General features: G+C 47.4%; 1 protein-coding gene across 2 annotated transcripts in view; it reads left to right on the top strand.

Moving 5' to 3' along the window:
- ATP2A3 (ATPase sarcoplasmic/endoplasmic reticulum Ca2+ transporting 3) overlaps window positions 1–27,266 on the top strand; it is a 165,193-nt gene that overhangs the window by 96,479 nt on the left and 41,448 nt on the right. For both annotated transcript variants that reach the window (XM_060259213.1, XM_060259214.1), the window contains 5 exons: window positions 4,280–4,384; window positions 5,564–5,702; window positions 10,159–10,239; window positions 11,818–11,903; window positions 12,821–13,285. In XM_060259213.1, coding sequence (XP_060115196.1) covers window positions 4,280–4,384; window positions 5,564–5,702; window positions 10,159–10,239; window positions 11,818–11,903; window positions 12,821–13,285 — 876 coding nt within the window. The remainder of the gene's footprint in view (window positions 1–4,279; window positions 4,385–5,563; window positions 5,703–10,158; window positions 10,240–11,817; window positions 11,904–12,820; window positions 13,286–27,266) is intronic.

Below are 27,266 nucleotides of genomic sequence, written 5' to 3'. Positions count from 1 at the left end.
ACCTGGGGAAAGTACTTGGGCAGCAGAATTTGGCCTGCTTCTGCCGCCTCCCACTTGTTTTTATAAGCCAATTTATTAATCCTCTATTTTCAAATTACCTTTTCAAACCTTTTGCATGCAACTGATGGGCCAGCAGCAGTGACGGGATGTTCCAGACCTGGTGCGCGGCTGGAATTGCGCCCTGAGCCTGCTTTGGCGGAGAGGGTGGGATGTAAATCCAATAAATAAATAAATAAATAAAATAATGTGTCAACCTGTGCTACGGCACACAGCCTGGAAATAACAGTGGCAGCTTTAGCAATCACCAGAAACTCTATGATAGATTTCCCAGAGACTTCTAGAGCTAACGCTGTTGTTTCTGAGTTTTCCCTGGAAGTGACATCATTATACATGCGACACTGCCCCCTACACCGTGTTTCTGCCACACACACCCCTCCTGCTGGTTGCCAGGTTTGGCCTTCCAGACTCAAGTCCCATTCCTACCTGGGAGTTGGTAACCTGTGTTGGAAAATAGCTGGAGATTTTGGGGGTGGATTCAGGAGAGAGCAGGGTTTGGGGAGGGGCCTTAGTGTGGTCCAATGCCACAGAGTTCACCCTTCAAAACAGCCATTTTCTCCAGGGGAGCTGATCTCTGCTAGCTGGAGATCAGTTGTAAAAGCAGGAAATCTTCAAGCCCCACCTGTCCCCCCCACATCCCTGTTTTTTCATTATTCCCACCTGGAGGCTGGCAACCCTATGACGTAGGATCACTGAGAAGCAACCAGGCACTCTCCAGCTGAGAACCTCCCCTTCCCCCCAAAAAAACTGTATTGAAATTTAACTGCCATATGTATTCATTTTTTAAAAAATCGTGTGAGCCTATTTTTTAAAAGCGAGATAAAAATATAACAAAGGAAATGGGATGTGTGTGTGTATGCAGAGTGAACAGTAGTAGCTGTCAAGCAAAACAGTAAAACAGCCCACCCCTTTGATTCTTGAGGATTCGGGAAAGGGCTAAAATATTCTCTTTTGGATATTCATACTCTATTTTTTTCCTCCCATGGAGATCCAAAGTGGCTTGGCAGTGTTATTCCCTCCTCCTCCTCTGTTTTATCGTCACAACAGCCCTGTAAGGTAGGTTGGGCTCGGAGTGCGTGACTGGTCCAAGGTCACCTGGGGAGCTTTCAAGGCAGAGTGCAGGAACTGAACCCGTGTCTCCCAGATCTTAGTCCAGCACTCTAACGCTGCTCTTTGGAAGCTTTCTGTCCAACCATGAGAGCCAGTAGGATAACTTCCTAAAAGATCCAGATGTGCCATCTGCCTGGACTAGAGTTGCTGATTCCAGGTTGGGAAATTTCTGGAAATTTGGAGCCTGGGGAGGGCAAAGTTTGAAGAAGGGACGAGCCTCAGCAGGATATAATCCCATAGAGTTCACTCTCCAAAGCTGCTAGTTCCTCCAGGGGAACCAAACTCTGTCATCCGGAGATCAGCTATCATTCCAGGAGATCTCCAGGCCCCACCTGGAGATTGGCACCACTAGCCAGTTTGGTGTAGTGGTTAAGCATGTGGACTCTTACCTGGAAGAACTGGGTTTGATTCCCCACTCCTCCACTTCCAGCTGCTGGAATGGCCTTGGGGCAGCCATAGTCTCATAGAGTTGTCTTTGAAAGGGTCAGCTGCTGTGAGAGCCCTCTCGGCCCCACCCACCTCACAGGGTGTCTGTTGTGGGGGGAGAAGAAGAAGAAGATATTGGATTTATATCCCGCCCTCCACTCCGAAGAGTCTCAGAGTGCCTCACAATGTCCTTTACCTTCTTCCCCCACAACAGACACCCTGTGAGGTGGGTAGGGCTGGAGAGGGCTCTCACAGCAGCTGCCCTTGCAAGGACAACCTCTGCCAGAGCTATGGCTGACCCAAGATAAAAGAGATTGTAAGCCGCTCTGAGTCTCTGATTCAGAAAGAAGGGCGGGGTATAAATCTATGGTCGTCGTCTTCTCCCAACCTAGCCGTGCACCTGACGTGTTCGCTGGATCCTGTTCCGCTGAAATCCCTTGCCGCTAACACTAGGCCTGGTTTTAATTGCTGCAGAATCTTCCGAGAGAGGGCTAGGTTGCCTTTTTTTCAGCCGCAGGAAATGAGATTGCCCAGCCCTCCCTGAAGGTCAACATGGGAGGGGGACCTCAGATTAGGTTGCTCGGCTGGTGGCTTGAGGGCAGCTTGGAACTCCTCTCCTTTTCCATGATCGCTGGCAGCCTGGCACACACAAATGGCGTGGTGAGGTTGGGTCCATGCCTGGGGGTTGATTGCCAGCTGCCGCTTGAACAGTTTCTTGGCATGATTGCCCAGTGTGGCACCTTCAGCACCAGGGACTTTTGCAAACAAATGGGTGGCGATGAAAACAGGCAGGTCTTGATGTTGACCTTGTAAGTGAAGCCACTTCTCCTGGAGTTATTGAGGTGTAGACCAGAGTTTTGCCATCTAACGTGGGGAAAGATGGCCTTTCGAACTTCTTCTGTTGGGTGGACTTTCCCAAGCCCAGGCTGATAATCTGGTCCAGAAGTGAGAAGTTGGGAGTTTTGTTATTAATTATTTAAATTTATACGCCACCTTTCTCTGCTGTAAGGAGCCAAAGTGGCTTCCGTCCTTTTTCTTTTCTCCATTCTATCATCACAGCAGCCCTGTGAGGCTGAGAGTTTGTTACCGTCCCAAGATGACCCAGTGGACTTCCATGGCAAAGTAGCGATTTGAACCCACGCCTCCCAGATCCTAGCTTGAAACTTTAAGCCAGGGTAGCTAAACTGTGGCTCAGGAGCCACACATGGCTCTTTCACACATATTGTGCGGCTCTCGAAGCCCCTACTACCCCGTTGGCCAGCTTGGAGAAGGCATTTGTCTCTTTAAACCACTTCTCCAAGCCAAGCCAGCTGGCAACTTGGAAAATGCATTTAAAGTTAAAGTTGCTTTCTTTCAACCTCTCCTTCCCTCCTCCCACCCCTGATCTATTTGCCTGCCTGCCTTCGTTCCTGTCTTGCGGCTCTCAAACGTCTGATGTTTATTCTGTGCTGCTCTTACATTAAGCAAGTTTGGCCACTCTTGCTCTAAGCACCGGCTCTCATATTTTCTCATGCACAATTGTATCTATAGCCTTCTTTTACTCTATATAGGGACAGACTGAATGTTTAACTTGCGGGGAAAGTATCTGGTGGTCCACTGCCCTGGGGGAGGGCAGCTGGTAGCCAGGGGAAAAAGCCAAAGCCAAGCCGCAGAACCAATTACGCAGGGGCCACTCAGCCTGCTTTGCACCAGGGCTATGATAATCTGCTAGACTATGCCTGACTGTATGCGAGGAGCCCTTGCTTAGCCTGCTAGTCCCACAGTTGCATTAGAAAAGGACCCTTTTGAAATTCTTCTTGTACGAATGATTTCTTGGAAGTCTGAATTGTCTGGTCTCGTTTCCAAAGTAGAGCTGATGCATGAGGAATCCCCTGTTGCTTCTTCCCAGTTTTTGTACAGAATGTCAGGGCTTTGATTTCAGTCTGCCTTCTCTCTGATGCTTAGCCCATTTTGACCCGAGCTCATCAAGACTTTGCAGCTAAGCAGGGTCAGTCATGGTCAGTACCTGGATGGGAGACCACCAAGGAAGACTGGGGTTGTTATGCAGAGGAAGGTGATGGCAAACCACCTCTGCTCATCTCATACCTGGAATATCCTGTGGAGGTGGTCATGATGAGTTGGTTGTGAACTGACAGCATGTTCCTCCTCCTCCTTCCCCTCCTCCTCATCCCACCTCTCTTCCTCCTCCTTCTTTTCCTTCTCCATCTTCTCCTTCTCCTCCTCCTTCCCCTTCCACTCCTCCTCCTCCTTCTTCTCCTCCTCCTTCTTCTCCTGAGAGCCAGTTTGGTGTTGTGGTTAAGTGTGTGGACTCTTATCTGGGAGAACCAGGTTTGATTCCCCACTCCTCCACATTCACCTGCTGGAATGACCTTGGGTCAGCTAGCTATTGCAGAAGTTGTCCTTGAAAGGGCAGCTTCTGTGAGAGCTCTCTCAGCCTCGCCCACCTCACAGGGTGTTTGTTGTGGTGGAGGAAGGTAAAGGAGATTGTGACCGCTCTGAGACTCTGAGATTCAGAATATAGGATGGAATATAAACCCAATATCATCTTCTTCCCCTTCTTCTCCTCTTCCTCCTCCTCCTCCTCTCCAATGTAATGAAATGGATTTAATTTTGTGCTAGTTGCCCATTTTTCTTTTGGATCGGGGAAACAGGGTAGCTTTCTTTACTCTCTTTCTTGCTTCTGCAGGTCTTGGCGTGGTTTGAGGAAGGTGAAGAAACCACGACGGCTTTTGTGGAACCTGTAGTCATCATCATGATCCTCATTGCCAACGCGGTGGTAGGAGTGTGGCAGGTATGATATATGCCCTCTTTGGGCACTCTGTAGGGTTGGCTTTGATTCCTCCCCTGCTGGCTGGTGGCCAGAGGACATTCACAGGCTACTTCACACCAGGTTTTTATGCAGCTCAGCTTCAACGGCATCCTTTCCTCTCCTTTTAGGTCCTTGTTCTCCTAGTTCTGCCCCCTCCCTGAGGTTTTTTCCCCCTGGTGGGCCTTTGCCCTGGAGGGCTGCCAGTAGCTAGGAGCAGACATAATTTGGAAAAAAACAGAGAAAATGATTGATGAAAACCCTGATAGCAACAGGGAGGGGGAAACATGATGCAATTCAGTAGCTGAGCTGCATCAAAAGTCTGGTGTAGGAATGCTCCTTTTTGCACAGTGCCTTTCTGGGGATGCAAATAACACAACTTCTCAAAGACACGTTGACCAGTGCTTGCAGCATTTCAGCGGTCATATTTTTGCATCGAGGCTTGCTGTCTGCATTGTGCATATTACACAGTTCTGGGTTGGGAAATATCTGGAGATTTTGGGGGTGGAGCTTGAGGAAGGCGGGGTTTGGGGAGGGGAACATGAGAGGAGCCCTGCTGGATCAGACCAGTAGTTCATCTAGTCCAGCATCCTGTCTCATAAAGTGGCCAACAAGTTCCTCTGGAGGGTCCAAAACAGGGCATGGCAGTAGAGACTTCCCCCTGATGTTGCCTCCTGGCTCTGAGATTCAGAGATTTAGTGCCTTTGAATATGGAGGTTCACTTCAGTCACCATGGCTGGTAGCCACTGATAAACTTATCCTCTATCTCATTCCCTTTTAAAACTGTACATCGATGGAAGGAAGTCCACCTTTGAAGTCAGCCATTTCCTCCAGGTGAACTGCTCTCTGTCACCTGGAGATCAGTGGTAATCCCAGGAGGTCTTCAGCCACACCTGGAGTTTGGCAACCCTAATTGTTATGGAGAAAATAACACCTCTAATGGGTGTCATTGGATCAGGTAAATGACCAGGCTAGGGCCATTGTTGTATTTCATGGCAACTCAGGTTTGATTGGAAGGTCTTGTGTGATTTCTCCACTCTGGGGACGAAGCCGTGGCTACCCTCTCTCCTGAACCTTTTAACAAAATTCAGATAAAAATGAAGTCACCATGCACACAGTACACCAACAGATTAAAAAGACAGCTTCTCCTTCCTCTGTTTTCAGGAAAGGAATGCCGAGAGTGCCATCGAAGCCTTAAAGGAGTACGAACCGGAGATGGGGAAAGTGATCAGGGCCGATAGAAATGGAGTTCAAAGGATCCGCGCTCGAGACATTGTCCCGGGTGATATTGTAGAAGTGGCAGGTACGATGGCAGGTTTGCTAGCTTCCTCTCTAGTTATCCTTTTTCTTTTCTGCTACCAGGGCTGGATTAACAATTAGGCCATGTAGGCACTGACCTATGGGTTCTCAAACCTTTAGAGGCCCCGGGCTGGCTCCCCTCCCTGGTTTTAAGAACATAAGAGAAGCCATGTTGGATCAGGCCAATGGCCCATCCAGTCCAACACTCTGTGTCGCACAGTGGCCAATATATGTGTGTGTGTGTATATATATATGTGTGTGTGTGTATACACACACACACACATATATATATATATATATATATATATATATATATATATACACACACACACACATACTGTGGCTAATAGCCACTGATGGACCTCTGCTCCATATTTTTATCCAATCCCCTCTTGAAGCTGTCTATGCTGGTAGCTGCCGCCACCTCCTTTGGCAGTGAATTCCAGGTGTTAATCCGCCTTTGGGTGAAGAAGTACTTCCTTTTATCCATTTTAACCTGTCTGCTCAGCAATTTCATCGAATGCCACGAGTTCTTGTATTGTGAGAAAGGGAGAAAAGTACTTCCTTCTCTACCTTCTCTATCCCATGCATAATCTTGCAAACCTCTATCATGTCACCCCGCAGTCAACGTTTCTCCAAGCTGAAGACTTTTCTCCCCTGCTTGCAGCCCTCTTAGCCTGCACGCACAGCTGACAACTGAGCCACTCTTTGCCCGACTTGCCTGGTGCAGCTGTTGCTGGCGTCATCACCAGGTTTGCCTGTCTTGGCCTCTTTCCCACAGCTTTGTCAAAGAGGCTTTTGAGAAGGTTCCTACAGGCTGCAGTGGGGGCCCTGGGCGGTGGGGCAGGTCCTCCGAGATAATTTGTGAGGGGGCCCCTGAGATTTTGACTGCCTAGGAGACTCCACAGGGTTTAATCTGGCACTGTCTGCTACATTTTAAGATTGTAAAGTCCAGCGGGTGAGGACCTGTTGTCTGGTACTCTGGGAAATGGTATCCCCATTGCTGCAGCTTTCATAATACGAATGTGGGCAGAAGTGCAGAGAACCACGGCATCAGTGCATCCACAATACCTTGGCAGTTCTGCCGTTAAGCATCCGCCCCACAGACATGTTCTGTCATGATCAGATTCTCTCTTTTAAATGATTTTAAATGCATGTACCTTTGATTGACCGAATACAGCCTTCGAGGCAGGATGCAATTAAAAATTCTAACTTGAAAACGTAGAAGTGAATCTAAGCATCACAAACAGCTGCTGTCCGCTGTCAGAAAAACAAGTACAATAGAGAAGATGGCATGTCAAAAATGATTGGATAAGCTAAGCTAATGATAGAGAAGGATATAAAATAGCGCTGAAAGGTGTAAGGGTGTACTTATCTACTTGCAATATTTATACAGTACTTTCCATCCATATTGGCTCCCAAAGAAGCTTACCAAAAAACAATTGAAACAGTTCAGGTCTAAATCCAAGGATCAACATAGTCTAACCAAACAGCAGGACAATTGAATCAGAGCATTGGCTGAATAATTTGTTTAAACAGATGGTAAAGGGGGAAAAAAGGGCAAGTTTTCACACCCTTTTATTTTTTAAAAGAAATCATGGAAAGACCCAAAGGATAGGGGGCTACCTCGGATAAGGCTCTGCTCCCAGCTGAGACTGGCTCGGTGTCTAAACTTGATGGTGCTTAGAGGAGAACTTTGTCGGCAGATCTTAATATGCTAGGCCCAATGCTCCCTCTAAGCTGTGAGGTCTTGTGAGCAAAAATGTTACTTGGTGAGCTACTGGCATGAAAGTTGTGAGTGAGTGATTTGGCTGCTGCATAAATTTGTTTGCTCTGGGGCCATTTTTCCTGAGCTAAGACAAAAATGTGTGAGTCAGAGGCTAAAATGCTGTGAGCTAGCTCACACTAACTCAGCTTAGAGGGAACACTGGCTAGAACTCATATGGATGAAGGTGTTTTTTTGAGCTTGCCTTAGAAAGCCAATTTTTGAAAACCCTGCTGGTTTGAATATCTTCCTATAAAAGTTGAAGGGAACATACCTGGCAGTGAGAAAGCCACAGAATGGGTGTCATTGGCATCTAAATTTGCAAAAGAAAAATATAAAAGCAATCAAGAGGTACGATGGATAATTATGTCATGTCACTTGTAAGATCCAGAGGAAGTTCTAGCAGAAATTCTGCAGTAAAGTTACCAGGTTTCCTAAGAACCCTAGAATGATATGACAGTATTTCTGAGTTTGCCCAAGAAATGTTGTGTTGCTGTTGACACAATGGCACCCCTCCCCCCTGTTTCTGCCCTCACAGTCTCCCACATGGTGCTACCCTACTTTTGGATTACTCTCTAGGCTGCCTTTCCTAGTATCTGTGGTCTTTACCATAGAGGCTGAGAAGATTGCTAGAACATCACTATGTGGATGCCATTTCTTTGTCCACTACTCAGTTCTTTGAAGGGAGGAGCTGGAGGTAGAAAATTCCCCACCTCTGGCAGTTAAATGAGAGGTCTGGGTTGACAGTAGTTTGTTATTGTGTCCATCCAAGGGTCATTTGCCATTGATGCTGTTGTTTGGCTACACTTTTCAACAATGCACTCAATAACCATTTTGCAGCAGTTTTGCAGCATTATGGTTTGCTGAGAGAAATCTGTTTTCATGTGACGGCTGGACTAAGCCTGGAAGGAGTAGGCAGGCAGAGGGAATCTGTATCTGCGAGCGTGGGGTGGCTCTTAGCAGCATGACTGCCGGGTTGCAGAAGTGCTGCATTGATTTGATAGTCTGTTTTTAACGATTTTTATATAATAAGGCAGCTCAGCTATTTACAGTCAGCCGATGATCCAGTCTGTGGCTTGAGCTGGGAAAGGTGAAGCCAGAAGCCAGCCCGACGGAAGGTTCTGCTTCATTGACTAGCCAATCAGGATGGCTAAGCTTCATCTTTTAAAAACTTTTATATCAAGCCTTTTGGAATACTTTTGAGGTGGCTTATAATGGACTCCTGAAACAACTATTTATAACCAGTCTCTCAGAACAGCCCCCTTCCTCCCTCCCCCTCGACCAAATAAAGCCAGAAAACAAATGAGACTTAAGCAAGAAGATAAAAACAAAGCTGCCATTTTCTATTTCCAGCGTATCAAAACACGATAAAACCTTGAAAGAACAGGACATAAAATGGGGGGGGGGGCATATTGTCAGCCCACGCCAAATACCCACCCAAAATGGATGGTATTAACGCAACTTCTAAAACTCAAACCAGCCATTGTTGATGTTGTGGCATCACTTCTGGGGGGAACCTGGAAGTGATGTCACACCTCTCTCGAAATCACCAGAAACTCTTTAGTAAGGTAAAACCACAGAGCTTCCAATAATTCCTAGAGAGGACCAACATAACTTCTAGGGCTCCCCACCCCTGGAAGTGACATAATGCCATTGACCCTGCCTCCCAGCCCCCACCAGGGCTTTGGTAGACCTATTGAAAAGGAATAGGTGCACACTGTGAGTGAAGGCATTAATAGCAGGCTGTGTCACCTGCCAGTTGTAGTGGCCAGTGCTGCACACCCATCATATTCACTTAGAGGATTCTGAGGTCTAGTCTCAACAAATGACTGGTCTAATACCTCAGGAAAGCTGGCAAATTAGCCATGATACTGAGAGCACAGAACTGTCTGGGGCTTAGGTACCACAAGGATCATGTCCTCCCACATAAATCTACCTCAACAGATTCTGTCCCGTGTTCCCCCTGCTTGTCAGAGATGCAAAGGAGATGATAATATTCTTGGTGGTAGCTCTGAGATGATGCAGCTCTCTTCCTTGGAAAGTCCACCGTGCTTCTTCACTGCTGGCATTTGGAAGGCATGTGAGAATTCATTTCGGAGGAGTGTTGGGTAATATGCAAGTGATTGTCAGAGACTGTTGAGACTCTTCCAATTAGGTAGGGCTCTTGCTGTTTTTGTAACTGAAGTTTGGTCGGTTCACTTCTCTATTCTAGTATGATTTGGGGAGGGACGGTGGCTCAGTGGTAGAGCATCTGCTTGGTAAGCAGAAGGTCCCAGGTTCAATCCCAGGCATCTCCAACTAAAAAGGGTCCAGGCAATTAGGCATTAAAAAACCTCAGCTTGAGACCCTGGAGAGCCACTGCCAGTCTGAGTAGACAATACTGACTTTGATGGATCTTTGAGGGTCTGATTCAGTATAAGGCAGCTTCATATGTTCATATGATTGTAGCTGACATTAGCTGTTTGATAGGGTCACATGGGATCATTCTTCACATCTGAGTCCCTTTTCATTGCATAAAGTGACCTCCCCATAAGTCCTACTTTGGGAGGGCTTGCATCATCATCCACTACAGGACTGAAGAATCTCTTCCTGCCAGCATGTTCTTCAGCAGTGGAGGACTCCCTCCCTGCTTTCGACCCTTGGTGGATTTCAGATGTAAACGCTTCTGACACCATGTCTTTTCTCCCTTTTGCAGTTGGTGACAAAGTGCCCGCCGACATCAGAATCATTGAGATCAAATCTACAACGTTACGGGTCGACCAGTCCATTCTGACAGGTAAGTGTGGTCTGGAAGTCGCATGAACATCGGTGGGGTCAGTTGCAGAAGGGTGGCCTATTTTGTTGCAATTAAAGCGGCAGAGCCTTGTGGTACCTTAAAACATTATGTATATAAAAATAACATAAGAAGTCCCTGCTGGATCAGACCCAGTGGTCCTTCTAGTCCAGCATCCTGTAATACGCTGTGGCCAGCCAGTTCCTCTGACAGTTGAGCAACAGGGCGTAGAGGCCAAAGCTTTCTCCTGTTCTTGCCTCCTGGCACTGGTATTCAGAGGTTTACCACCTCTGAAAGTGGAGGTTCCCATTAGTCACCATGGCTAGGAGCCACTCATGGACCTCTCCTCCGTGAATCTGTTCCATCTGCTTTTAAAGATGTGTATGCCTGTGGCCTCTAAAAGAAGTATTTCTTTTTGCAAACAAGAGGGGATTGGATAAACATATGGAGCAGAGGTCCATCAGTGGCTATTAGCCACAGCGTATTGTTGGAATTCTCTGTCTGGGGCAGTGATGCTCTGTATTCTTGGTGCTTGGGAGGGGCACAGTGGGAGGGCTTCTAGTGTCCTGGCCCCACTGATGGACCTCCTGATGGTGCCTAGTTTTTTTGGCCACTGTGTGACACAGAGTGTTGGACTGGATGGGCCATTGGCCTGATCCAACATGGCTTCTCATGTTCTTATCTTCTTATGTCTATTTTGAATCTACTGCACTTCAACTTCATTGAATGCCTTCAAATTCTAATATTTTGTGAGAGGGACAAAAATCCTCTCTATCTGTTCTATTCCATGTATAATTTTATAAACCTCTATCGTGCCCCCCTCTCCAAGTCATCTCTTTATCTCAACCGAGAAGTCCCAGACTCTTCAGCCTTTCCACATGGAAAAGGGACTTCAGCCCCCAAATATATAGAGCTTGACAGACTCTGGTGTGTAATACTAGCATTGAACACATGAACCTGCCTTGCACTGAATCAGATGATTGGGCCATCAAAGTCAGTATTGTCTATTCAGACTGGTAGCAGCTCTCCAGGGTCTTGAGTGGAGGACTTTCTTGTCACCTTCTTCCTGGTCCTTTTACCAGGAGATGCTGGGGATTGAACCTGGCCAACCAGATGCTCTACCAGTAAGCCACATCCCATCCCTTGTGCTCCATTGGAAGGAGGCTCAATAGGAGCAAAGCCTGGCTACCTTCCTTAGGTGGTCCTTCTGAGACCTAGTGCTGTGTAGAAGTTTAAATGTCAGACTAGATCTGGAGGACCAGGGTTCTCCCAGAAATCATAAGTGACTTCAAGCTGCTCAGTCTCTCTGCTTTGGGTATGCCCCTCTATGGAGGCCAGAGGAAAAGAGGCTCTCCTGTTGAGGTACAAATCAACCCAGTCAGGTTGCAAAGAAAGAAAATAGGGCTCAAATTGGGTGAAGTCTTGGCACATATTCATCCCAGGGGGTGAGTGGACCCCAATAGGCATACTGCTGTGCTGTAGATGAAAGCAAGCTGTGCTGTAGATGAAAGCAAGCTCATCTATACAACTGGAGTAGGAAATAACTTCTATCCTCCCCCCCCCCCCCTCTTCTTTTTGTAGGTGAATCTGTGTCAGTCATCAAGCACACAGACCCAATTCCAGATCCCAGGGCTGTCAACCAGGATAAAAAGAACATGCTGTTTTCTGTAAGTATTCTCACTCCTGCCTGTTTTTCTCTCTTCAATTCCTGCTTCTGGGGGCCAGCTCAGAAACACTTATGTAGATCAAACCATTGTACCTTTCACCATGGGTGAGTTTATGGGATCATGCAACCAAGAGGAGTGTTGAACACAATTGGAATTTGCCAGGAGAGGACGGGGGGAATAGTTCTCACGCTGGGGTGTGTGTACCTGTGTGGTGGAATCCTGAAGTGGTGGACTGAACTGTAGCACTTTGTGCTGTGGACAAGTTTGCAGTTTTCCAATAGTTCCCCTGTATTAAAAAAGTAGCACGTTGGAATGAAAGATACTGGACCAGCTTATGTCCCACACTGTTCATTGTCTACTTGGACCACTCTGCATGCTGAACAGATGCTCATCCACTGAGCCACAGACCCACTGTGTTCCTGAGGATGAGGGAACTCAGACTGAAAGACGATAAAGAAGAAAGTTCAGTTTTTGAGCATGCAATTAGTGAGGGTTGTAGATTCACCAGGGCTTTTTTTGTAGCAGGAACTCCTTTGCATATTAGGCCACACAACCCTGATGTAGCCAATCCTCTAAGAGCTTACAGGGCTGTTAGTACAGGACCTACTGTAAGCTCCAGGAGGATTGGCTACATCTGGGAGGTGTGGCCTAAATGCAAAGAAGTTCCGGCTTTTTGTAGCAGGAACTTCTTTGCATATTAGGCCACACCTCCCAGATGTGGAGATTCACTGGTTATTACTTTTGTTCCCATCTCATTTATTGTCTGTATAGAATCAAGCCAGAGTCCCTCATTTTGGGGGACCGGGTAAGATCAGCCCTGGACACGTTCTCCTTCAAACCCAATGCAACTGCTGACCATTGCCAATGATGGCTGAGTGCAGACCATGTAGACAAGCATCCCCCTTTCCTTTCTCTAGGGTACCAACATTGCTGCCGGCAAAGCAGTTGGTGTCGTCATCGCCACGGGTGTCTACACAGAAATTGGGAAGATCAGGAACCAGATGGTTGCCACCGAGCCCGAGAAGACCCCCTTGCAGCAGAAGCTGGATGAGTTCAGCCAGCAGCTCTCCAAGGTCATTTCTCTGGTCTGCATAGCTGTCTGGGTCATCAACATCAGCCACTTCAGTGACCCTGTGCATGGTGGCTCTTGGTTCCGTGGGGCTATCTACTACTTCAAAATTGCCGTGGCCTTGGCTGTGGCTGCCATTCCGGAGGGACTTCCGGCTGTCATTACCACTTGCTTGGCACTGGGCACCCGCCGGATGGCCAAGAAGAATGCGATTGTGAGGAGCCTTCCTTCAGTGGAAACCCTGGGCTGCACTTCGGTCATCTGCTCGGACAAGACTGGCACTCTAACAACCAATCAGATGTCGGTCTGCAGGGTATGTTTTGGGGTTGGCACTGTTGAACTCTCATTGGTTCTCCCCCCCCCCCCCCCGTCTGTGGCTTGATAGCTCTGGACCAACACTGCATGCTTCCAACTAGAATGAGAATGGCCATGGGTTTGGCAGTATGAAGCTTTCTAGAAACTGGATGATGGTATTTACCCCACTTCTAAGCCAAATTGGAGGCTCTTCCGCAGGGCTTTTTTTGTAGAAAAAGCCCAGGAGGAACTCATTTGCATATTTGGCCACACCCCCTGACACCAAGCCATCTGGAACTGCGCTCCGGTGCGTTCCTGCTCAAAAAAAGCCCTTCTGTTCTGCACTCTCATTTTCCTCTCTTGTGTGCCCCTATTGCTTCAGGATTTTTTTTTCTTTTTTTGCACGTTTTGCTTCCTCCTGTGGCTGATATGATATTACATTGCTGTATGTCCACCATGAAAACCTGCAGTTTTTATGCTATTCCAGATAACAAATCTGTGCGCTGCAAAATGGTGCCACCCAATTCCAGCCTGGAAAGATGGTCCAAAAGGGGAACATGATCAATAATACTGAGAGCACCACTCAGAGGTCCAAGAGAATCAACAGAGTTGCATTTCCTCTGTCCATCTTTCAGTGCAGGTCATCCATTGGGCCAACCAAGGGTGTTTCAGGACCATAACCAGGCCAAAACCTAGACTGGAAAGGATCTAGAGCAGGGATCCCCAACCCCTAGGCTGTGGCCTGTTAGCAACTGGGCCGTGAGTTGTATAATTATTTCATTATATTTTACAATGTAGTAGTAGTAATAATAATAATAATAGTAATAATAATAATACATTGGATTTATATCCTGCCCTCCACTCCGAATTTCAAAGTCTCAGAGCGGCTTACAATCTCCTTTACCTCCCCCCCCCCCACAACAGACACCCTGTGAGGTAGGTGGGGTTGAGAGAGCTCTCCCAGAAGCTGCGTTTCAAGGACAACTTCTACGAGACCTATGGCTGACCCAAAGCCAGTCTAGCAGCAGCAAGTGGAGGAGTGGGAAATCAAACCCACTTCTCCCGGATAAGAGTCTGCACACTTAACCACCATGCCAAACTAATTGAAATAAAGTGCACAATTGTATCATCCTGAAACCATCCCCCCCACCCCCAATCCGTGGAAAAATTTTCATCCACAAAACCGGTCCCTGGTGCCAAAAAAGTTGGGGACTGCGGATCTAGAGGAGCTTGAAATTGTCCATTCACTACCTGTTCAGTCACCTTGTTCAAGAATGGAACATTTGAGACCTGTGGATAGTTATTGAGCCCAGCGTAGGCTTCTTTAGAAAAAGACATACCACAGCCTGTTTCAAAGTTGGGGTGATGATTCCTTTTCACAAGGAAGTGTCAGCTACCTCTCAGACCCAAGTCTGCCAGTCCCCGCTTGGCAGATTTAAGTAGCCAGGAAAAGTATGGGTCGTACAAGCATATCAATTGACTGAACATGTACACAAGGAGTTTGGTGTAGTGGTTAAGTGTGCGGATTCTTATCTGGGAAGGAACCAGGTTTCATTCCCCACTCCTCCACACGCAACTGCTTGAGTGACCTTGGGTCAGTCATAACTCTGTCAGAAGCTGTTCTAAGAAGAGCAGTTTTTGTCAAAGCTCTCTCAGCCCCACTTACCTCACAGGGTGTCTGTTGTGGGGAGGGGAAGGGAAAGGAGATTGTAAGCCACTCTGAGATTCCTTCAGGTAGTGAAGGGTGAGGTATAAATCCAATCTCTTCTCCTTCTTCCCCTGTCTTCATCTGGTCACCATCTTGTGGTCGTGACACCTCTTTGTGGAAGCAGCGCCACGTGTAGGCTGCTTCCCTGTGACCAGAGATACTGCTTTCTGAATGTTATCAATCACAGGGAGGGTGCATACGCTTACCTACACTTGCCCCGATGTGTAGGCGTTGCGATCACGAGCTGGTGATCACGTGGAGACGGGGAGGTGATTTCGGAGCCAGTGCACTCAACCTTGCTTTTTCTGTCTTCATTCATTCATTCAATGTGCAGGAGGGGTCTTGAATACAGGGCTACAGACTTTCAGTTAATCAGCCAAGGTTATTGCTGATGAAACAGAATGTGGGCACTGTGATTTGAATCCAAGCCAATGTTTAGCAGGTCTGCTATATTAAAGGGAGGAGGGGGGGGGGACAAATCTAAGGAAAAAAGGGCAGCTTGCTAATTTTGCTTCTTTCCTCGGCCCTCTTCCCCATCTCTGTTTCATTTATTTATTTATTTATTTATTTTTAATTCTGTGGAAACCCTTGAGTCAATATTTAGTATTCCACGCACCAAGCAGCTCTGGGGCAGAAGGGAATTTTAAGTTAATGTTTAACCATGAGGAGTTCCCTGGTCAAACAAAGGGGAAGGTTTAATGGCAGGAATAAGGATATTGTTCATGGGTTTGCTACCTCACTTAAAAAGTTAAATATTTGCCCACCGTGGTCCTCCTGGCTGCTGAACACCCCCCCCCCCCTCCGGTGCATCTGGGGAGAGGATGTTTGTTGTTAAACAGGGTTAACTCCTGCCCTGCCCTGCTCTGACTATTGTATGCAGAACTGCTGTAAGGTCCTGGATAAATATTTGGCTCAGTCTTCTTGCTCTTCAACTAAGAAACAGCACGAGTGTGGGAACAGGCTGCTCTCTACCTCACAGCATGCTCAGAGGGGGAGCATGGACAGCCATGTTGGTCCCACTCCATCTCTGCATCTTTGCCAGGGTTTTTTTTTTGTTAGCAGGAACTCCTTTGCATATTAGGCCACACCCCCTGATGTAGCCAATCCTCCTGGAGTTTACAGTAGGCCCTGTACTAAGAGTCTTGTAAGCTCTTGGATGATTGGCTACATTATGGTGTGTGTGGCCTAATATGCAAAGGAGTTCCTGCTACAAAAAAAGCCCTGATCTTTGCTGGCTCATGAGCATAGCACCTCTGTGCAGAGGAAAGTGTATATGTGTATGCTCAGCTCCCCTTGATCAGAAATTTGTCGAAAGCAGTGTCCCTGATCACCAGGCGGGAGTGTATGTGCGCACACTTCCTCTGCACTGTGCTCAAAAGCTGGCCGTCATGCTGTGGCGGAAGGTATGGACATCATGTTTGTACCTGCTCCACCTCTACACACATTGACCCAACGTATGAAGAACTTGCGCATACAGGTAAAGAGCAGAGATGTGTGATTCTGGTCTCTTGGTTTTCTTAGCTATCTCTGTCTTTCTGCCATTTGGGCTTATCCACAAATGTAGATAGGAGCACATTTGGGTCGTTGTTTAGCATTGTGCACAGAGCCAGCCCTAGATTGTCTGGTGCCCTAGGCAAGGCCAACTTCTGGCAGCCTTCCCACCCCCCCGGCACTGATAATGACACTGAGTCATATGGGGACACCCAATTTTGTGCCCCCAGAAGACCAGCGCCCTAGGCAATTGTCTAGTTTGCCTTGCGGCAGGACTGGCACTGATAGTGCATGTGTTCATGTCCACAGCTGAACCAATAACCTGCAGCCCTGCTTTCTCTCCACTGGAAATCCTATTCACTCCTCTCGGCTCCCATGATTTGCATAAGAGCACTGCTCACATGCTTCCTTTTTGCCATAAGGGCTAGCAACTTGGGAACTGTTTAAACATGGGTCAAGATTCTGGGCCTACTGAATTGGGTATTTAGTTGTATTTTCTGTGCTTGTGCTGTGCCATTACGGACTACATGTGCTTCTTGCTAATACTTAACCAACTGTCTTCACATCTCCATATCTGAGATTCCTCTCTGCACTCCATTCCGCTGTGAAGCTCCTTGGGTTACCTGAAGGCAGTCCTTTTCTCAAAACTTCCTTACCTTAATGGTTTGTTGTGAGGATAAAATGGAGTAGGAAGGAACTGTGCATTTAGGTCTGAATTGCTTGAAGGAAGAACACGATAAAACTGTAAATCGATATTGATTCAGCGTTTTGAATGTACATTTCAAGGTTCATTTAATTTAACGACTGTTTAACTACAGAATGTGACACTGTGGAGATGGCTTTTCATGCAGTTTGATCGAGAATGTTGTTTGAAGGCACGTGGTGTAGTGGTTAAGAGCAGTGGGGCTCTAATCTGGAGGAGTGGGTTTGATTCCCCATTCCTCCCCCACACGAAGCCTGTTCCCTCAGAGCTTTCTCAGCCCCACCTACCTCAAAGGGTGTCTGTTGTGTGGGGAGAGGAAGGGAAAGGTGATTGGAAGCTGCTTTGAGATTCTTTAAGGTAGAGAAAAGCAGGGTATAAAAATCTACTTTTGAGAGCCGGTGTGAAGTAATAGTTAAGAGTGGTGGATTCTAATTTGGAGAACTGGACATGATTCCCCACTCCTCCACATGAAACATGCTGGGGGACCTTGGTTCAGTCCCATTTCTCTCAGAACTCTCTCAGCCCTGCCTACCTCGACGGCCAGCCCTAGAGAGCCAGTTTGGTGTAGTGGTTAAGTGTGAGGACTCTTATCTGGGATAACTGGGTTTGATTCCCCACTCCTCCACTTGCACCTGCTGGAATGGCCTTGGGTCAGCCAAAGTTCTCACAGAGGTTGTCCTTGAAATGGCAGCTGCTGTGAGAGCCCTCTCAGTCCCACCCACCTCGCAGGGTGAATGTTATGGGTGGGGGGGAGACAAAGGAGATTGTGAGTCACTCTGAGACTCTGAGATTTGGAGTGGAGGACAGGATATAAATCCAATGTTGTTGTCGTCATCATCTTCTTATTATCATCATCATCATCATCATCATCATCATTACTACTACTACTTCTACAACATTGTAATATATGAAGAAGAAGATATTGGATTTATATCCCACCCTCCACTCCGAAGAGTCCCAGAGCGGCTCACAATCTCCTTTACCTTCCTCCCCCACAACAGATACCCTGTGAGGTGGGTGGGGCTGAGGTGGAACGGGGGTTTGGGTGAAGGGGCGGTGTCCCCGGGCCCCACTGTGGCTATGGGCCTGGTGTATATATATTTAGTGCAAAGTTGAAAAGAACAAAAATACAGAACACTGAGTATGCAATATGTGAACTGTCCCCACAAAGTCTTTCCACAGCCTGATAAATGGCTTCTTCAAGTAGACACAGAGGTGAGCAAAAGCTTTACAACTCAGCGTTCAACTCCAAATGGTACGGAGAAAGTAAGGAACCACTTATTGAAGGACTCCTCGCGATTTTGATAGTAAACACTTAATCAGCCTCCTTTTCCCAACTTTGTAAAGAGCCTTAGCTAGATTTTTTTTAACATAGATTAACGTATGCTCTCTCCAGCTGCTGCTGGGTTACGTGGAGATTACATTGTTTCCGGTGGTTTCCTTATATTATTTATCTAATACACCAGCTCCAGTTGTGTTTATCATTACTGTAATACTGCCTACAAGAGCTATGGCTGACCCAAGGCCATTCCAGCAGTTGCATGAAGAGGAGTGGGGAATCAAACCTGGTTCTTCCAGATAAGAGTCTGCACACTTAACCACTACACCAAACTGGCCAGCATGGCTTATGAACAGCTCCTTCCCATGTAACCATGATCAGGGCTTTTTTTTTGGTAGAAAAAGCCCAGCAAGAACTCATTTGCATATTAGGCCACACCCCCTGACACCAAGACCTTGTAAACTCTTGGGGGATTGGCTACATCATGGGAGTGTGACCTAATATGCAAAGGAGCTCCTGCTAGAATTCCACCCCTGGTCAAAGCTGATAGGCTCAAGATCAGCACGGGCAAGTGAGGACCAAGCAGTGAATGTAGGCAGGAGGAGGAATTGGAAGCTGGGCAGCAGCAGCCACCAGAAGTCAGGGGGGGGGGGGGGGAAGAGGCTGAAAGGCAGTGAGGCTGCTCACTTGTCTGAGTGCAACATATACCTGCCTTGGCTCATATTTCTAGGCCCTGCTGCTTGCTCCAATATTAAAGGTAGCCCCTCTGTCCTTCAGTTCCTTAATCTGTTTTCCTTGAAAGGAGGGCTGTTTGTGTCTGGGCCTTGGCAGGGCTGCTAGGTCATTTTGATTAAGCAAATCGCTTGGCTGGCTGCGTTTGTGTTCCCACCTCATCAGCGAGGTATTTAATGGCAGGCTTTTAAGCCCCCTGCCTTCAGAGTGCTTAGGAGAGGAGATGATTAAGCAGCTGTGGGTAGCACCACGAGGGAGGGAAATGCCAAACAAGCCACGCTTTTGTGCCTGCCAGGCAGGAGTTTGTTGTGAGCTCTGAATGTTGCCTGAGGTTACAGATGTTGATGGTGATCAGGTTATCCTCCATGCAGCACAGTAAAGAGTGAGGCCAGCCTCCAGAGGGGGACCTGGGGATCCCCTGGTATTACAGCTCGCCTCCAGGCTACAGAGAACAATCCCCTGGAGAAAATGGCTGCTTTGGACTGCGGTCCCAGTCCCAGCCAGTTTGGTGTAGTGGTTAAGTGTGCGGACACTTATCTGGGAGAACCGGGTTTGATTCCCCCACTCCTCCACTTGCAGCTGCTGGAATGGCCTTGGGTCAGCCATAGCTCTGGCAGAGGTTGTCCTTGAAAGGGCAGCTGCTGTGAGAGCCCCACCCACCTCACAGGGTGTTGTGAGGGAGGAAGGTAATGGGGATTGTAAGCTGCTCTGAGATTCAGAGTGAAGGGCAGGGTATAAATCCAATATAATCTTCTTCTCTCCAGGCTCCATCCCCAAATTTCCAGGAGTTTCTCAGCCTGGATCTGGCAACTCTACCCCTCATTCCTTGCAGTAGTCAGTGGGGACCTGGCAATCCTAACACTAAATGTGTGAATACTCATTGCACTTTTAAATTCTGATTTCTGCAGTGTGCTACTCTGGTGAGAATATCCTTTAGGCTGGGTTCTAGTGGGTTTTGTAACCCATTTTCATTATTTAAAGCAGTGGTCCCCAACTTTTTTGGCACTAGGGACCGGTTTTGTGGAAGACAATTTTTCCATGGACTGGGGAGGGGGGAGTGATGGTTTTGGGATAATACAATTGTGCACTTTATTTCTATTAGTTTGGTGTGGTGGTGAAGCGTGTGGACTCTTATGTGGGAGAATCGGGTTTGATTCCCCATTCCTCCACTTGCAGCTGCTGGAATGGCCTTGGGTCAGCCATAGCTCTGGCAGAGGTTGTCCTTGAAAGGGCAGCTTCTGTGAGAGCACTCTTAGCCCCACCCACCTCACAGGGTGTCTGTTGTGGGGGCGGAAGGTAAGGAAGATTGTGAGCTGCTCTGAGACTCTGAAATTCGGAGTGAAAGACAGGATATAAATCCAATGTTGTTGTCGTCATCATCTTCTTATTATCATCATCATCATCATCATTACTACTACTACTTCTACAACATTGTAATATATGAAGAAGAAGATATTGGATTTATATCCCGCCCTCCACTCCAAAGAGTCCCAGAGCGGCTCACAATCTCCTTTACCTTCCTCCCCCACAACAGATACCCTGTGAGGTGGGTGGGGCTGAGAGGACTCTCACAGCAGCTGCCCTTTAAAGGACAACCTCTGCCAGAGCTATGGCTGACCCAAGGCCATTCCAGCAGATGCAAGTGGAGGAGTGGGGAATCAAACCCGGTTCTCCCAGATAAGAGTCCGTATACTTAACCACTACACCAAACTGGCTCTCCACCCAAACTGGCTCTCACGGCCCAGTGCTAACAGGCCACAAACCGGTACCGATCGATGGCCCAGGGGTTGGGGACCCCTGATTTAAAGTGTAGCTCTTTCCCTGGACCCTCATTAGAACTTCAGAGGATGAATCTTGGCTGTAGCTCAGCCTGCCTGAGAATGCCCATGAATGCTGTGGTGCACACGCATGAACACTATGCTCACACACAGCTTTCTGTCATACACTCTTTAGCAACTGGGGTATATTTTTAGGATAATCACTAGTGCTCCTAGTGGGTGGCGGGTGTCGCCCACTGCCAGGCCCCACATCTCCCCGCCAATCAGCTGCTGGTGGAGGAACTTACCCCCCCCAAAAAGGAAGGAACAGCCAACGTGACCCAGAAGTGACGTAGGCACATCAAGGATGTCGGGGTGATGCTCTACTTTTGGGCAAAAACTCTACGGTAGAAGGTAATTCTACCACAGTATTTTTGTCTCTAAACCAGAGCATCACCCTGACATCCCCAGTGAGCCTGTCTCACTTCCAGGTCACAGGGGAAGTAACATGGGCAGCCCCTGAAACATTGGATGAAGCATTCTGCTCCCTAGGCCCACTCCCCCCTCCCCCGATCTCCCACCGGCTGCCAGGAGGGACCAAGACACCCTAATCATTACAGAATTCTCCCCCCCCCCTTTCTAATGCATCTATGTCTAAAAGAATAATCTTCCTCCTGGATTTGGGGTCAAAGACAACAAGCTGTTGTAGAAGGAACAAGTACAGCAGGCAGAGGAATGTATTTGGCAATGTGTCAGGAGGTAAACTTGAGCAGTGACCTTCATATCTTTCAATTGTCCTTGTTTATCAGGGACTGTCACTGTTTTCTGCTAACCATTTTTTTTTTGTTTTGGGGGATCCTTGTTGTCTTTCTTTAAGTACGAGTTGCAGAAGTCATTCTTGTGCGTTCACTTTCCTCCCCAGGGTGTCTAGAACAGGGACCCCCGACCTTTTTGAGCCCGCAAGCTCCTTTAGAATTCTGACGTGTGGTGAGCACAGTCACAAAATGACTGCCACGGAAGGTGAAGCCATCCACAAAATGGCCACTGCAGCTTACCTCTGATCACTTATGCTGCGGTGGCAGCTGCTGCCAAAGCAAGGTTTTGGGAAATCTGCACAGTCAATCAAATCTCCAAAAATCATTCAGAAACCTTGCTGGACTGAAGCAAAACTTTGTTCTGCCCACTTTCTAAAAACATTTGGCAGGTGCCGGAAAAGGTGTCCTGGTGCCCACAAGCAGCAAGTTTGGAGCCCTTGGTCTCTAGAGGTTAAATCTCCCAGTGGGTGGGTGGAAGCACATTGTCTCCAGTGTGCATCACCATAAACCCACACATGTACATTGAGGCACCCTGCTAGTGCATACCCTGTCTCTTCACATGTTGGTGAGGCTCATTTTGAAAACAGATGGTAGGACTGTTATGTTTTTCTAGCGTATCTTCAGCTCAAAGGGTAAGCCCTTTCTTATCTTCGAAACGTCAGCAAGCTCAAATATCTTCTTCCTGCTGCCGCATTCTAAAACAAATACCACTTCGCTTATACTTTTCTCTTCAATTACTCAGCCTTTGGGTCTGTTTGGGAGTGTAGGGGTGGGATTGATGTATGACACCCTGAGTTAAGAGTGGGAGGAAAATCGATATTTTCCCTGCCTTGTTCTGGTTCCTATCACCAAATTCCCATCCTAAATAATAGGCTTCCCAGCCTCTAGGTGGTGGCTGGTGAGCTCTTGGAGTTACATTTGATCTCCAGGCAAAAGAAGTCAGATCACCTGGAGAAACTGGCCATAAGAATGTAAGAGAAGCCATGTTGCATCAGGTTAGTGGCCCATCCAGTCCAACAGTGGCCAAAAAAACCCCAGGTGCCATCAGGAGGTCCTTCAGTGGGGCCAGGACACTAGAAGTCCTCACACTGTTGCCCCTCCCAAGTGCCAAGAACACAGAGTATCACTTGCCCTAGACAGAGAGTTCCAACAATACACTGTGGCTAATAGCCACTGATGGACCTCTGCTCCATATATTTATCCAACACATGGCCACTTTGGAAGGCAGACACTATGGCATTGTACCCCATTGAAGTCCTTCCCCAAAACCTGCCCTCCTCAGGCTCCACCCCCCAAATCTCCAGGTATTTCCCAACCCAGAGCTGGCAACCAAAAAATATGCTTTTTTGACCTTATATGTGTGCCAAGTAAATTGGTATTGCATGACAACTCTGGGTTGGGAAATACCTGGAGATTTAGGTGTGGATCTTGGAAGCCAGGTTTGGGGAGGGAAGGGACCTCAGCAGGGTCCAATGTCATAGAGTCCGCCCTCCCAGGCAGCCATTTTCTTCAGGTGAACTGATTTCTGTTGTCTCGGGATCAGTTATAATTACGGTTGCCAGCTACTCCCTAGCCATTGGTTGGGGATGTTGGGGTAGGGTTGCCAGATCCGGGTTGGGAAACTCCTAGAGATTAGGGATAGAGCCTGGGAAGGACAGGGACCTCAGTGGGGTACAATGCCACGGAGGTCACCCTTCAAAGCATCCATTTTCTCCAGGGGAACTGATCTCTGTAGTCTGAAGATGAGCTGTAAGTCTGGGGGATCCCCAGATCCCACCTGAAGGCTGGTGTCCATAGTTATAATAGCAGGGAGAACCCCAAGCAGCACCTGGAGGTTGGTAACCATCTTTACACCACACAAATGACCTGGCATCTGTAAATCTGAAGGCCCACCTCTCTTATCAGTACACCATTTTAAGGTACCTTCTGTCCAGAGGCAGGTTAGGTTGTTACAGAACCTATGGACTTCCTGCTAGCAGTTCCTTTCTAAATATATTTGGTGGGTGAAGGTGTTTGTGGGCCCCATGATGCCCTCAGATATTATGTTGGGGTCTCTGCGCTGTACAAAGCTGCCTGGTTTCATGCTGTTATCCGATTTCTGTTTTGGAGCTCTGCTAGGGGTGAGTTGGTTTTCTTTTAAAGCATATTTCCTTTCTTTAAAAAAAAGATTTAACAGGTTTGATCTCTGGAGCGTGTTTTTATTTAATACGATTCACCACAGTTGCTTTAATTTTTGTTTCATTATGGTAAGTAATATTGTAACTGATTACAGTTTTAGAAGTTGCTTTGTGCCAAGTGGAATATACGGTGTAGTGATGCACACAAAGCTGCCTTGACCCTTGGTCTATCAAGGTCGGTCTTGTCTACTCTGACTGGCAGTTGGCTTTCCAGAGTCTCAGGCAGAGAAAGGTCTTTGTCCATCACCTACTGCCTGGTTGCCGGGGACTGAATCTGGGACCTTCTGCATGCCAAACAAATGCTCTGTCTAGGGTTGCCAGCTCTGGGATTGGAAATATCTGGGGGTGGAGCCTGAGAAGGGAGAGGTTTGGGGAGGGGAGGTTGCAACCCCCTGGAGCCTGGCAACTCTACCTACCGCATTTCAGCCATTGCCCCTTCTTGAATTTTAGAAGTGAACCCACAAAACTAACAGCAAACATGAGAGAGCTGAACAGTGAACCAAAAAGAAATAAATAAAACAAGCATAAAAAAGAAACGACATTGGGAACATTCTCTTATGCTTACTTTTGAAGTAACACAGAGCATTTTCTTGTAAATACACCAGGTCAGAGCAGGGCTTTCAACAGTGTAAAGTGGGAACTGAGTCTTCTGGGACATACTGGCTTTCTTTGCCTTCCATGCAGGTGTCAGCCTGCACTCAAAGGTCAACCGGATCTGGGGTGTTTATACCTGAGCTTTTTCCCTCTGGCTGCCCTCGACCCTTTTCTCACAGAAAACACCCTTTAAAATGAGTTTGTGGAGGATAAACTGCTTGCCTCTCCTATCCTACTGGGGGATTAACCTTGCGCGATTTCCGCTTCGCTGTTTACACCCAATTGTAAACATGCCTTTCCATGCAGCCTGGAAAGATGTTGCGGTGGGGGGAGGGGAAGGGAGGGAGACACGCCATGTATTTCCATGCATACAATAGAATACTTGTCCAGTCTCTTGCTGCTCAACTTGCAGACCCATCTCATGAAGCATTATTAGTCACCTTGTAAAGGGAAATGAGAAATGCCTCACTCTGTTGCCATGTGGATACAGGGTGTTGTCTCTCTGTTGACTGTGGGCCAAACCCTGAACATTGAGGCATGTAGAAATACTCGGATTAGCACTGAAGCACCCCAAAGCTGGGAAGAGTGTGGTTGTGGTGGGAAGTGCCATCAGGTCACAGCTGACTTATGGTAACCACCATGGGGTTTTCAAGGCAATAGACATTGAGATGTAGTTTGCCATTTTCTGCCTCCACCTCATGACCCTGGTATTCCTTGGAGATCTCCCATCTACATACTAGCCAGGACTGACCATGCTAAACTTCTGCGATATGGCTAGCTTTGGCTATTCAGGTCGGGGTGGAAGAATATCCAGAAGTGAGTACACCCCCTCACATTTTGCCAGCAGTTTAGACATTAATGGCTGTGTGTTGCGTAATTTTGAGGGGACAGCACATTTACACTGTTATACAAGCTGTAGACTCACTACTTTACATTGTAGCCAAGTGTTATTTCTTCAGTGTTGTCACATGAAAAGATATACTTAAATATTTACAAAATGTGAGGGGGTGTACTCACTTCTGTGACATACTGTATGGGGATTTTTAAAAAATTAACTAAACCGGAGAGGGTTGCAATCTGTGTCCCTAAAATCTGATTTATGCAGAATTTCAGTTTCACAGCCTCCTTGTTGCCCCCTTCAGACATGAAATGGAAAGCCAATGTGCAAATCATCTCCTGTGATTGGCAGACAGTATTGAGACTGTGGATTGGTCAAGATTGCTAGGGATGGGGACCAGCTTGGCTTTGTGGAATGGACCTCTAATCCCAAGAGATGGATTTGGAACTTATCTACACCCTGAATATTTATTCATTTATTCAACATAATGTATCGGCCCAGCCCGGCTAGTGCCGGGTTCTAACATACAACAGAGGAATAAGATAGATATATTTTAATCAATAAAACCAGTTAAATTAAAAGAAATTACAAATCCCGATGATGACTCATTAAAGGGCTGTGTGTTCAGCCAGTACAGCAACCATCACTGTCCTTATACAAAGGCCTGGCAGAACATCTCCACCTTACACGCCCTGTAAAACTGTAGAACAGGGGTGGTCAAACTGTGGCTTGGGAGCCACATGTGGCTCTTTCACACACATTGTATGGCTCTCAAAGGCCCCCACTGCCTCATCTGCTATCTTGGAGAAGGCATTTGTCTCTTTAAATCTCTTCACTAAGCCAGCCAATGGCTTGAAAAATGCATTTAAAGTTAAAGTTGCTTTCTTTCCACCTCTTCCACCCCATCTGTTTGCTTGCCTGTCTGCCTGCCTCCCTCCCTCCCTCCTTCTTTCCGGCTCTCAAACATCTGGCATGTATGTCTTGAGGCTTTCAAACATCTGACATTTATTCTGTGTGGCTTTTATATTAAGCAAGTTTGGCCACCCCTGCTGTCAAAGATCTCACAGAGCTCTGGTGTCTTCCGGCAGAGCGTTCCACCAACTTGGGGCCAGAGCTGAAGAAGTGTACACATCCTTGAGTTTATTAGACCGTGTAAAAATAACAGCTTGTTTATTGCAACGTATTTCGTGAGAAGAGAGTGATCCCTGCTTAGCTGGCTCGTTCTCTGTAAACAGCAGCCCTTGCCTCTCCGCCAAGGGCTTTTGAAGCAGCTTGCATCGAAAACCAGCTATTTAAATAATTCATTAAATAATAAGCAGTGAAAAAACAGAGAAGAGACAATGGCGGCAGCAGGGTGGTTAACAAAGCCAGCGTACAGCAAAAGGCAACCCCAAAAGGTGCAGGTGTGGTGGTTAAGAGTTGTCAGGCTAGAATCTGGCAGACCCAGGCTGAAATGCCTACTCTGTCATGGAAGCAAGCTTGGTGTAGTGGTTAAGTGTGTGGACTCTTTATCTGGGAGAACTGGGTTTGATTCCCCACTCCTCCACTTGCAGCTGCTGGAATGGCCTTGGGTCAGCCAGAGCTATCTCAGAGGTTGTCCTTGAAAGGGCAGCTTCTGCGAGAGCTCTCTCAGCCCCACCCATCTCACAGGGTGTCTGTTGTGGGGGACGAAGGAGATTGTAAGGCGCTCTGAGACTCCGATTCAGAGAGAAGGGCGGGGTATAAATCTGCAATCTTCTTCTTCTTTGTCAGATTCAAGATGTCCGATCCTAGCACAGATGCATTTTGAATCTGCCAAAGGGTAACCCCTAATGGAGGACTGTTGATCTCTGAGGCTCCAACTGTAACCAATGTTCCCTCTAAGCTGCAGAGTCTTGTGAGCAAAATTTTTACTTTGTGAGCTACT

This window comes from Heteronotia binoei, chromosome 18, assembly GCF_032191835.1.
Source record: "Heteronotia binoei isolate CCM8104 ecotype False Entrance Well chromosome 18, APGP_CSIRO_Hbin_v1, whole genome shotgun sequence".
Lineage (NCBI taxonomy): Eukaryota > Metazoa > Chordata > Lepidosauria > Squamata > Gekkonidae > Heteronotia > Heteronotia binoei.
The sequence above is the reverse complement of the archived record's forward strand: the minus strand, read 5'-3'. Positions and strand labels throughout refer to the sequence as shown.